The 13,264-nt window shown below is 39.2% G+C and overlaps 1 protein-coding gene across 1 annotated transcript in view; it reads left to right on the top strand.

Annotated features, from left to right (window-relative positions):
• Window positions 1–380: 380 nt before the first annotated feature.
• The window catches only part of ppil2 (peptidylprolyl isomerase (cyclophilin)-like 2), a 39,690-nt gene continuing 26,806 nt past the window's right edge, over window positions 381–13,264 (top strand). The window contains exons 1-12 of the mRNA XM_080432751.1: window positions 381–527; window positions 1,923–1,972; window positions 2,520–2,565; window positions 3,064–3,126; window positions 3,983–4,034; window positions 4,584–4,635; window positions 5,013–5,104; window positions 5,270–5,359; window positions 5,494–5,569; window positions 5,855–6,015; window positions 10,509–10,584; window positions 10,746–10,852. Of these exons, the coding sequence (XP_080288877.1) occupies window positions 496–527; window positions 1,923–1,972; window positions 2,520–2,565; window positions 3,064–3,126; window positions 3,983–4,034; window positions 4,584–4,635; window positions 5,013–5,104; window positions 5,270–5,359; window positions 5,494–5,569; window positions 5,855–6,015; window positions 10,509–10,584; window positions 10,746–10,852 (897 nt within the window). The 5' untranslated portion in view covers window positions 381–495. The remainder of the gene's footprint in view (window positions 528–1,922; window positions 1,973–2,519; window positions 2,566–3,063; window positions 3,127–3,982; window positions 4,035–4,583; window positions 4,636–5,012; window positions 5,105–5,269; window positions 5,360–5,493; window positions 5,570–5,854; window positions 6,016–10,508; window positions 10,585–10,745; window positions 10,853–13,264) is intronic.

Below are 13,264 nucleotides of genomic sequence, written 5' to 3'. Positions count from 1 at the left end.
CCGATTTAGAACGCCTCGCGTTGTAGATCAGCTATTTTCACAATTTTTGCCTCTTTCTTATATTATTTGACAATTTGGCCAATGTTTGACCCGTTTTTATAGTACAGTTTGTTGATTACTTTTGATGCAATAATGGTCTTTTTTCTTTTCTTTTTTTTTTTTTTAGGTATTAGAAATGTCTTAAAATTGTCACTCCACTGTCATCTGCCCCCCCCCCCCCCCCCCCCAAATCATGACCCACAGGTTGAGAACCACTGACCAATTAGGACAGAGAGAGATTTTTTTTTAATATCCTGTAGAGGGCAGCATTACGGATTTCCAGGGTAGAGTCTGGAGCTAAAAGAGGTGGAAGAAGAAGAGTTGTTTCCGGAAGTCAGAGCTGTGAAAACAAACGCAGAGAAAGTAGGGAGCACTTTATCTAGCGTTATTGTTTTGCTATTTAGTTAAGAAACAAACATTATTTCTTCTATTTATAGACATTAAACAACCGCAACCATGGGGAAGCGTCAACACCAGAAAGATAAAATGTAAGTAAAAGCTTGCCTTGACATTTTCCTAAGAACAGGTTCACGTTAAATCCTTCCAACGTTAGTAACGTTAACGGTTAAATGTATGTTTACGCCATGTGTGTGTCTGTTTTAATCAGTGGTGGAAAGTAACTAACTAAGTACATTTACTCAGGTACTGTACTTAAAGGTAGGGTAAGTGATTTACTTTGATTAAAATAAGTGTTAAATTGCTCTATATTCTGATAGTACTCATTGCTATAGAGTGTTTGTTCAGTAAAAGGAGTCTCCCATGTCTGTCCAGCTCTTGATTAAACAGAAAATGTACAGAAAGAACATTTTGTCACTTACCTGAAAATGTACTATATTCTGTTTACTAAAGAGCTGGAGAGACCCATGTGATGTGACCGAACAAACGCTCTGTAGCAATGATTACTATCAGAATATAGTACTTTAACCTTTTTTAACAAAAATAATAATAATACCAAACAATAACACTTACCCTACCTTAAGTACAATTTTGAGGTACTCTTACTTTACTGGTTATTTCCAATTTTCAATACTTTTACTCCACTACATCTCAGAGACATTTATTATACTTTTGCTCCACTACAATTATTTGAATACTTTAGTTACTAGGTACTTTGTAGATTTCGACAATTTTTCCAAAAAACATACATTAACCACTTCAGCCCTATAAACATTTTGGCCATTTGAAGATAGCCGATCTACAAGCTCACAATGTGTGGCGTTGTGATCATAGATGTATTTTTATCGAGTCTGACTTTTACTTTCGTATCTATGTTATGTAAATGTAAAAATCTATAAAAAAAAACATCAATGATAGTCTTGATCCAAGGCTAGCTTTACAGTTTTTTAAAAACAAAGCAATGCATGTAGTTTTCCTCCCCCAGAAGAGAAGATTTGAGTAAAATTCGCTTTTTTTCAAAGATTTGCACAAAGGTTCATGCTTTTTCAAAAATAGCAGATCTACAAGCGCATAGCGCGGCACGAAGTGACAAGCTATGAGCTTGTAAATTTGCTATTTTTGAATAGCCAAAGTATAGACATAATGGTTAAAGTGGTTAAAATCTAAAATGACACAGATGCTTTCCCGGTCTTAACCCATTTAGACCTGAGCCCGATTCTAAAACGCCTTCTAAATCCTGACCTAAAGTTTTCTGAAAAACTTCAAATATGTATTCAAAAATAAAATAAAATGTATGTTGCTATATAGTATACTGTACATAGCAAGGAACCCGTCCTGAAAGGTATAATGGTTAATGGGTTGAATAACCTATTTGGACCCTTATTGGATGTGTTCACTCTTGAGAGGGTACACAATGTGTCCCCTCTCAGAGTTAAATGTACACTGAGGATCCTTACTGTGTACTAATGGATGTCATCTCTTCACAGGTACATCACCTGTGCGGAGTACACTCATTTCTATGGAGGGAAACGAGCAGGTATAGCTCTCTGTTCCTCTCAACTAGGCTTTAAAAGTGCCAGAAAGTGATATTTTTGGTTAAAGTAAGTGTTAAATAGCTCTATAATCGGATATTAATCATTGCTAAAGAGTGGTTTTTCAGAGTCTCGATTCTCTCTCCAGTCTCCAGCTGTTTAGTACAGAGAATCTAATGCATTTTCAGGTCGGTATACCAACTTTTATCCAATCAGGAGAGCGAACTCCTACAGGTGTGAAAATTGGATCTGGAACACTATAAAACAATAAATGGGTACTCTCTCCTGATTGGCTGAAATTGGCAACCCACCTGAAAATGCATTTTATGTTTATTAAAGATCTGGAGAGATGGGGAGACCCCTGTTACTGAACAAACACTATAGTAGTCATGATTACTATCAAATATGGAGCTTTAACCTTTAGACAAAAACCTTTTTGTTTCAACCAAAAAATATCACTTGCACTACATTTAACTTTACTCTAATAAGACAATGTTTATGAACATGTGCCAGACATTTATTATGAGTCCCTATTGTCTTTCACTATTTCAGAGATCCCACGGTCAAATTTCAGACGGCTTCCATTTGACCACTGCAGGTAAACGCGTGATGTTAAGTTGAAAGATGCTGCTGAGGCGTGATTTGGGAACAAACCGGAGCTTTGGGCAAAGCCCGCCCCTGGGGAGCCGCACGGCCGTTTGTCAACTGTCGCTGTTAAAACACACTAATCTAATCCTATAATAAAGCCAGCAGAGAAGCAATTATTAACCTATATAACAGACTACCGTATTTTAATAATAAAGCCAGCGGAGAAGCAATTATTAACCTATAACAGACTAGCGTATTTTAACAGCAACAGGAAATAGCCAGCCAATGTAGACGGTCCGGGGCACGGTTTGGATTCCTGCGGCTCTGCGGGGGCGGGGTTTTTGGTCAGTGGTTCCCAAATCACGCGCTGCTGAGTGACTGCCATCACAGTGAAAAGCTGTATGCGGGATACAGTAATGCATTGCTACCATCATGCATTTTACAAGAATGCCGCTGATAGAATATTCTTTGGTGAGTTAAAGTAAACTCTGCCCCTTACATATTTCAGCTTGTCGCTGCAGCCATGGGAGTATCCTATGTGTACTGATGAGGGAGTCGTCTTTGACCTGCTGTGAGTAATGTGTTGCTCACTGACGACATTTAATGACTATTATCTCAAATGTCCACTTAGACGGTACCAAAAAAGGTGTTTGGCTGTATGTGACATATTGACTGCAACTTGTATTTTCTTTGCTTGAACTGATGCATCCATAAATAATTGTCTGCTAGCAAGGGAACCCCATCAGAAATGTTTTGATTCAGCATAAGATTGCGATTATTTTTGTCACAACTCACAATCTGTATCGATAATTCATATCAATTCTGATAAAGTCTGATGAGTCCACTAAGACCAAGCTAATCGTTGATTTATCAATAGTCCAACTAATCGACTATGAGGGGACAGACCTAAAACCACAGGATAAAAGTATCGTGTCCTGACACTGAATTTTTGATTTGGTATTCTTGAACACACATACTCTTGAAGAAAACGCAGCGATGTATTGTGGATTCTTTTTAAGTCTACAGCAAATATAGCCTGGTTCCAGCCGAATCTGCCTTTGCAAAATCGCATCGCACTTTAGCCCTCGGCAGATTAGGTCTGGCCCCCCTCCATAGAGATTCCATTTCTCTCCCTCCGCAGTGGTGTGGAGCCAACCAGGGCCCAGTATCCAAATGTGGGCGGGCTTATCACCTTATTTGGAGCAATGACGTACAAGGAAGCACTGCTCTGATTAGTTCGTGAACAAGGAAGCACTGCTCTGATTGGTTTAGGTCTAACCAATAGAGTCCGTTTGGATCTTTTTGTAACCGCCCCTTAGAAAACAATCTATCGTTGATAGGGACCAGACTAATATCCACGCAGTGTGTCGTGTGATATTGTCTGGCCACGCGAGGCTACAGCAAATACATTGTATTCTCTGTTTCAGGAGCATTGTTCCATGGATCAAGAGGTATGGCACCAACCCCATCTCTGGAGAGGTATGGAAACCTCAAGATACCAGAGAACCTGTTAGCAAAGCCGACTTCTTATATTATACCTGCTTTGAACTCTCTTGGTTCTGTATTGGCTATCTTGGTAAAAGGGTGGCTTTCACAATTTCAGTCTCTTACTAGTCGCTGCTATTTGTCACTAAAACATCTGATCTCTTATGAACTGCTATGAATTGATTAGTATGTTCAATTTAGAATAATAAACCTGTTAAATTCATATAACCATCCAAAAGGAATTAGTATTCTTCATTTTCTTTGACAAATAAAGAAAGGTGTGAAATGCACAAAAGTGGCTGCAAAACAGCCAGTTATTAATCGAATGAAAGATAAGTGACTAAAAATATCAACAGTGAGCAAGTGAATTACAATGAACTAATTAAATGGCTTGAAACTCTAGTACTGTTTTATTTTTATTTTATTTATGCCCTGAAAGGAAAATAATTGATTTATATTCCTAAGTAACCCCTTTTAAAACAGTTGCTGTTGCACATGTATTCAACACATTTTCTTTGGTTGTTTATTTTGCATTTCCCACAGAAGCTTGAAGCAAAGTCCCTAATTAAGCTCAGCGTCGCCAAGAACAGTGATGGTAAGTAAGTGGGCATTTGTTTTAATTCACTACATTAACCAATTAAAACCAGGAAAGCATCTGTGTCATTTTAGATTTTTGCGTTGGCTATTAAAAAATAGCAGATAATACAAGCTCACTGCGAGCTTGTACATCTGCTATTTCTTTACATTTTTGAAAAATCTTGAAAGTTTGAGAACTACTGATTTAGAAGGCACTTATAGAATCAGCATCAGGTCTCAGGTTAACAGCATTGTTGTTGAAATATGCTTTAAAAATAAACTTGCCTTGCCTCATAGATGGCTAGCCTCCTGCAGAGCCATACCATAAAAATATTGGTTAGATATGGATTCTGTGTCCTTAAAATTCTTACGTACTTGATGCTTTTCTTTTTCTAGGAAAATATCATTGCCCAGTTCTGTACACTGTCTTCACAAACAATTCCCATATTGTTTGTAACAAGGTCACTGGCAATGTGTTTTCTAACGAGGTTGGTGAGCTCATGCACTTGCACAACACAAATCTGCACACTCTTTTACATTACAGATACAGTTCAAGGTTTTAATTCTGACAATCAAGCACACACACACACACACACACACACACACACACACACAGACAACCTTGGTTTTACTGTACGTCTGCTTGTCCTCAGGCTGTTGAGCAACTCAATATTAAGACCAAGAGTTTCAAAGATCTGCTGACTGACGAACCATTCACCAGACAGGACATCATAGTGCTACAGGTGGGTTCTCGTGTTGTGTTTGCCTGCAAATTTGAAACTGTATTACTGTAAGAAACATGATCTCAGTAATTGATTTGGAAAATGCTTTAAAATCTGACGGACAACTTAGGTTTTGTTTCTTGGTTTCTCTGCAGGATCCCACAAACCTGGACAAGTTCAATGTCTCCAACTTCTTTCATGTGAAAAACAACCTCAAAGTGTTAGATCCAGGTATGCATGCCCCTGTCTCAACAGCGGTGGGTATCATGTACATGGCCGCAATCCCCTCGGTGTGAATTTGATAATGTGAGGATTCCTTTTTAGGAATGTTGATTAGTCCATGCCCACCTTTTCTCAGGAGTTTAATAGATGCCTGTGGTAACTATAAGGGATTTATGTTGTCTCCATCCCAGCCTAGCAATAGCCTTTAATTTAATTGAAAGACAGAGGGGAGTGATTTAGTATTATTATTTTCTTGAATTCTTTCCTGCTTTTTGTCCTCCTGGCATGTTGCAGATGAGGAGAAGGCAAAGCTGGATCCGCAATACCACCTGAGGACCACCAATCTGGAGACAAAGGAGACGCTTGCCGAGCTATACAAGGACTACAAGGGAGACAAGCTCTTGGCCGCGACCATGAAAGAACCGGAGGCCAAGAAGACCGACAAGCTTAACGCTGTAAGACCATTTACATTATCTCATCTCTTTTAGCGGGTACTTAGTTTGGAGGGGAGTGCGATACTTAAACTGGCCACACGAGGGAGCCACACGAGTGACTGTACGCTCTGGCACTAGAAGTGTCCTCAGAACAGTGAAATGAGCAGGGTCCTCTGTTATTTATTTAAAAAGTGGTTGGGTTTAAAACATTCATCCTCACTCACCCACTACACCCCCCCCCCCATCCTCCATCCCCATCATGAGTGCAACTGGGGGACAGACGGTACATATTTCATGTAACTCTTACTGCAAGCACTCCAATATTGGTTATGCTTATTTTGTAGTCTGTATACATTTAAATGTAGCGTAAGTGGTATATTTTGGTTAAAATAAGATATTCCTGTGAAAAGCTCTACATTCAGAGTGAAAAGGTTAAAGCTCTACATTCAGATATGGAGTGTTAGTTCATTAACGACAGAGATCTCCCCGTCTCCCCGTCTCTTTAATGAACAGAAAATATGGGTACAGGAGAGAGTACCCATTCATTAGCTTCAACTTTATAGTGTTCCATTTTCAATTTTGTTCATTTCTTTGTGTCATCACTTCCAATTTCCTGTATACTGTATGAGTTCTGTCTCTTGATTGGATACAATTAGTGAACTATAGCAATGGATAAGATTGTCAATAGCAATGATTGCTATCACAATATAGAGCTATTTAGCAAATAGTTTAACAAAAGAAAAATCACTTACTACACCTTTTTAAACTTTCTGAAACAGGAGAGGTACAGTTTAGAGTCAAGAACCAAATCAAGATAGATCATTAAAATAATAATAATGTAAATAAATAGTTAGACTTATCTCTGCACTGGGTCTCTGAATACATGTTTAACATATGTACAGTCTGTCAATAATTGTACTGTAAGTATAAATGTGCAGACTATCAACAGTGAGTATACAGTGTCTGTCAACAGGCCTTCAACAGTGAGAATCTGGAAGCATATATTATGTAAAGTGTCTTCTCAACAATAAATATTATTAAGCCTCTCAACAGGCATCTGTCAGGGTTCTGTGGTGTACACACATCCATATAGTAATATGTGCAAGGGTACCAGAGTCAAAGCTGGAGTCAGTAATCCAAAAGTACAGCTGGCGCCAGAGTCAATGCAAGAGTCTACAGACAGTGCCAGATTCAAAGCAGGAGTCAGTAATCCAAAAGAACGGATGATGCCAGTGTCAAAACTGGAGTCAGTAATCCAAAGTTACAGACGGTACCAGAGTCAAAGTAGGAGTCAGCAATCCAAAAGAACAGACAGTGCCAGATCATCAAAGCAGTAGTCGGTAATCCTAATAGACCAGAACAGACTTAATGGGGGTCAAGCTCGGTTGTGTAGCCTATGTGCTGAGGGGGAATGAGTCTGTGGCTGACTGTGCTCCTCATCCCCGCCAGCTCATATCGTAGAGGGGATGGGAGGGGTTCTTCCGGATAGAGAGGGGTTCTTCCAGTTCAATTCCAAGTACCGAGTTGGCTACCTCACCGGCTTGTTCAGTTTGTTAACATCCCTTGTGTTGATTATATTCTAGTACATTCAGGCCTACTAACACGAAATGTGTGAGCTTAATTACTGCATAGAGAGAAAAAAAAGTGTCAAAGACCGGATATATATATGTGTGTGTGTGTTTATATATATATGTATATATATATATATATATATATATATATATATATATATATCTATATATATATATATATATATATATCTCATGCACCAGTATTAAACGCTGACTTCACTTATTGGATGACGGGGTCGATTCAGTTTTTCATTACTCCAGTGCTTTTCCTCTGGTTATCAGCTCTCCTTTGATGTTGCACCAATGTCTCTTCTCATGTAAGGCTTCTCCTTAAATGCTCTCTGCTTTTTGAGACTCCCAGACATCACAGCTGAGGTAACGTGCGCGAGAACAGGGAATATAGGTCAGACGGAGCACACAAGGTGAATTCTGCTCTTTCATCCAGCGTTTAGCACCACAAGTAGAGCAGAAAAATACATCATTTACTCAAGAATGTCTGCGGAGAAGGCTGAAGATTTTTGCAAGCTCATTTATCCCTTCCCCTTTCGTCTAGCCAAGATTTCTTTCTCTTAACTTGTTTCAGACCGACTGCATTATGAGTAATGTCGTAGGTAATGTATTACCATACATGTTCCTAATCACACTTAACTATTCAGCTGGTCTGTGCTTACTGCAACCACTTGATACAAGGGATGAGACCAATTTCTTAGAGCATCAAGCAAACATATGATTGCAGTAGGGATGCACGATTAAAATGTCATATCGGTATCAGCCTTAAAAATGCAATTCGGTAATCGAACCTATATCAAAATAATACAGTATATTAGTTTTAGACAATATTTTATTTTATAATATATTTATTTGAATGTGAAGCTGAAAAGGTCTTTTGTGATTATGAAGGATTCAGATTCAATCAGTGTTTTCTGGTGTAGCTTTCAAAAGTGTCAACAAGTTGGATTTTTTAAAATGTTTGAATGTAAATTTGTCTTTGTTAGAGTCAAAACAGGAGTTTTGACTTTGACATCTGTTCTTTTGGATTGCTGACTCATGCTTTGACTCTGGCACTGTCTGTACTTTTGGATTACTGACACCAAATTTGGTTCTGGCATCATCTGTTGACGGGACACCACTACCACTGTATATTAGATCTTTGCTAGATTGGAATCGTGGAACATACTGTATATGGCACGCTCAAATGATTGCCTCACGCTAAAGGTCCCCCGAGTACAGACTGAAATGGGTAAAACAGCCTTTTGTTTTAGTGCCCCAGCCGCTTGGAATGACCACAGTGAAGATGAGTTCTCTCATATAACATATGGTCAATTTAAAACCTTGATTGTAAACCTACCCACAAATGTCTGCAACTCTTTAAAAAATATATATATATCATATGGAAGGGAGATTATTAACTCATTTAAAACCAGGAAAGCATCTGTGTCATTTTAGATGTTTGTGTTGGCTATTCAAAAATATCAGATATATTTTTGATATATATTTTTTTTAATCTTCAAAGTGTGAAAACTACTGATTTTAGAAGGCATTTGTAGAATCGGCCTCAGGTCTTAATGGGTTAATGTGTGAATTCAATTGTATTGAATTTGTACTGTATCTCGACGACACTGTAAATGAGGGCAACCTCATGTCCCTGCGAGAATAAATAAAGGTTTGAATGAATGAATGTGCATCATTAGGAATGGCCAAAATGTGGTGATGAGAATGCACAGTTTTTTTCTTTTTTTTTTGTCGTATTCCTAAGCCAATTTTTTGATGACCGGCAGTGGTTCCGGTAGGAGACACAAAGAGTCTCCTTCGTGTCTCCTACCGGAACCGCTACCTACTAATGGTCCGCTGGTCATCAAATTATTGGCTTAGGAATGCGACAAAGACAAAAAACATCCATGAATTCAAGTCTCCATGGGGTGCCTAATCGATAGGAAAAACACTTTTTTTTGGGGTGAACTATCCCTTAACACATTCACCGCCAAAGTTTATTCATAATAAAATCACCCACTGCCAGGGTTTTTAATAATTTTTTTTTTATAGAAAAATTTTGAATTATTTGTCCGTTTATTTTTTAACATTGAAGTGAATGGTTTTTTTTTAATTGTTTTTTTTATATCTCCTAATTCGTTAGGGTTAGGGTTATACATTTATACTCAAAAATTTGAGAAACATTTTAGGAATTCAAAAACAAAATAATTTTTTTTTATTAAAAGCGGAGAATTCTCCCCTTTGGCGTTAAACACCATTGACTGAAAAGGGGAGAATTCTCCCCTTTGGCGGTGAGTGTGGTTAAGGTAAACCCTACTGGAAACTACAAATGTTGCTATGTAAAGGTGAACAGACATGATTTAGCCTGGCGCTCGGGTGATGCAGTGGTTAAGTACCTGCCCACCACCGCGGAGTCTAGGAGTTCAAATCCACCGCGGTGCATCTGCGGTGTCTAGAAGCAGGGGTTCCCAAAGTTGGGGTAGCGACCCCACTTGGGGTCGCGGGACACTGACGGTGGGGTCGCGAAATTATCTTGGGTCATAATTTTTTTTTTTTTTTTTTTTTTACAGAATGGATGAAATCTACTCTAAAAATGATTACAAACAGTACATTTTACCATTTTAATACATTACAAATGCACACGAACGTGCAAGTTTATGTGCATAAATTACCTCGAGGGTTAGGTGGGGTCGCGAGTCAATGGCCGCATTATTTTGGGGTCGCGGGCTGAAAAGTTTGGGAACCCATGGTGGTCTAGGGAAGCCGGGCAGGGAGTGTGATATTTGTCACTGCACATAGTCCTACGGGCTGGGGTGGCACCTGTCAGCAGGGAGTGTTGGGCGGGAGGAGTGTGTGTGTAATGTTAGCCTTTGATTAACATTCCGTTAATATACTGTGTGTGTATGTTATGTTATTTATAGTGTATATTTCTTGTCTTATTTTTTTTCACAGGCTCACTACTCCACAGGCAGAGTTTCAGCCTCTTTCACGTCCACCGCCATGACTCCTGCCACCACACATGTAGCAGGTAGGTTAAATGAAACACAAATCTACCCGGAGTGGCCAGAGTAGATGACATCAATTGCTGTCTGTTTCACTTGGTACCCTTTTTCAAAGGAGTACACACTGTTTGGTGTTAAGGACCATTTGTCGCAGGGGCCTCTGATGAGACTTTGTTGACCTTTACAGAGGCCATCGCGGATGACACTGTTCGCTACCAGTACGTGAAAAAGAAGGGTTACGTCCGCCTAACCACAAACAAAGGAGACGTCAACCTTGAGTTACATTGTGACAAGGTAATCACAGAAACACACATGCTCACTATCCAGACAAAATTACGTTTCCACCACATTTAATTGTTTTGTCCATTCAGGACAAAACTCATTGAGGACGGATTATGTAACATCCTTAACATAACATATTAAACATTTCCTTTTGAATGGTGACTGAAGTCATTAAACTGGTGGACAAAAGTCCATTTGAATTTAATTTGTGAGAGATGAAAACGGTACATTTCTACTGTTTCCACGTTCTTGAACCAAGGTCAACTGATTGTTAAAAGGACTGCTGCACTGAACAACACCAGGCCCAGAAATTAGCATTTATAGAAAATATGATGATTCAACTTATATGTATATACTGTATATTTTAGATAAGATTAATAATCCCTTTTAAAAATTTAGATTTTGGTATGGATCATGCATGGGTTCTTTCTTCAAATAAGACACCACATGCAAGAGGTAACCTTTATACAGATTCCATAGAGCTTCACTGGAGCCAGCATGTTGTGTTTTTTATGCGTTAGTGTTACAAAAACAACGGTACAAAAACAACCCACGTGCTGAAACTAGTGTCAACGGCACTCCAGAGTGCCATATTTCATCGCAGTTTCTCCCGGTAGTACAATGGTTTCTCTCTGTGTCGCTCTCTCACTCTTATTCTTTTATCTCAGAAACAATAGTTAGTAAATATTTAGTTTTAACCCATTAAGGCATGAGGTTCCGATTCTACAAACGTCTTCTAAATCCTACAAGAGTTTTCTGAAAAACGTATGTTGTTATATCAGTGGTTCTCAAACTTTGTCATGTCAAGGGCCTCCAAAATTATATGTATTTGGGCCGCGGACCCCCGGAAGCAAAGATTTGAGTAAAATGTTTTTGCTTTAAAAATATATATATTCAAAGATTTGCAAAAATGTTCACGATCTTTCATAAACAGCAGATCTACAAGCTCATATCTCATCTACAGCACTCAGTGCCGCGCTATGAGCTTGTATATATCCTATTTTTGAATAGCCAAAGTATAAAATAATGGTTTAAGTGCTTACACAAATGCGTTCCCGGTTTTAATGGGTTAAGTAAAGAAGGGAAAGTGGAGCATTTCTTATGTTCTGTTGTTGTTTGACACCCCTAGCCAAAAGCATGTGGTGTCTCGGGGAGTAATCAAGGCTGTTGAACCCAGACACAGCATGTGTTCTGGCAGGGTATCTTTGCCCTGGTAACTAGATTCTATTTGTGCTGTCTTTTCATTGGCTTCCCAGCTGTCGAATCAGGATAATGTGGAAAAGTTACAGTGATTAGACGACCCAGTGTCTCCTCCCCACATCCTCCCCAGTGGCTCCACTCGAAGACGCGTAGCTCTATTTGTGGCCTGCTGTTTATGAATTAATGAGTGTTATTTCGCTGTCACATACACTCTCTGTCACACACATCCTGGGTCCGCCTCCCTGTGAATTTCCCATTTAGTCAACTAGCTTACGTCTCATTCGTTCCTGCTCTCATTGGCCCCACACAGCAAAATCCAGTGTTCATTTACTCTATTTGTAACTTAGAGAGTGTACAAATGTTACCGAATTGGACATTTGTACACTCTCCGAGTTAAATTAACACTTGTTATCTTACTGTGCACTGTCTGTGGAATCTGGAAGGACGAGGATGATACACTCGCAGGTTTGCACCGTTGCATGAGTCACACAGGATATCTCTGAAGATTCTAGTCCGTAACAACAACAAGAGAAGCATGATAGACAATAGACTTGTCCATAAAGGAATACTTTGACTGTCTTCAACTAATGCACCGTCTTGACTTCAGCAAGGCTTCTCTAAGATTTGCGCTGACAAACTACTTTCCTCACTTAAACCCCAGATCAGTGATCCTCAAAGTCCGGACTCAACGACAGTATCTCTAGACTATGGGCAAATTAGCTCATTCTAATTTATATTATTTGTATGATCTGTGAGCCGTTACCGTGGTGCAACACATCAAAATGCTCTGTTGTCTCCACTGCACGCAGTGCTCCGAATGTAGGACTGCTCCATGCATAATCTGTGCGGGGAACAGCAGCATTAACTTCATTGATTGTTTAAACCTCCCGCAGAGTCACCGACAGTATTGGTATAGTAAACAAACTCCATTAGTGCTTTTCCCGCAGATTATAAATACATTCTATAAATACTTACAGGTTGTGGATACAATTTACATCTTCTTTACGTCTGCTTTATCATAATTTCATATCGTAATTTCCCCCCTCTTTCATCCCCAAACAAACAATTTATTCCCGGAGATTAGCTTTTTTAAGTAAGATTTTACTTTTCGAATTATGGGCATCACTTCCTGTCGTCAGTCTGTCCAGAATGCGACCGGCGTTTCCCTATCGCTTTGCAGTAGCGAGGGGCGGGGTCAGGAGGACAGTACTCCGTGGTGGAAAA

Source organism: Gymnoscopelus braueri (genome assembly GCF_963280865.1).
Source record: "Gymnoscopelus braueri genome assembly, chromosome: 7".
NCBI lineage: Eukaryota > Metazoa > Chordata > Actinopteri > Myctophiformes > Myctophidae > Gymnoscopelus > Gymnoscopelus braueri.
The sequence above is the reverse complement of the archived record's forward strand: the minus strand, read 5'-3'. Positions and strand labels throughout refer to the sequence as shown.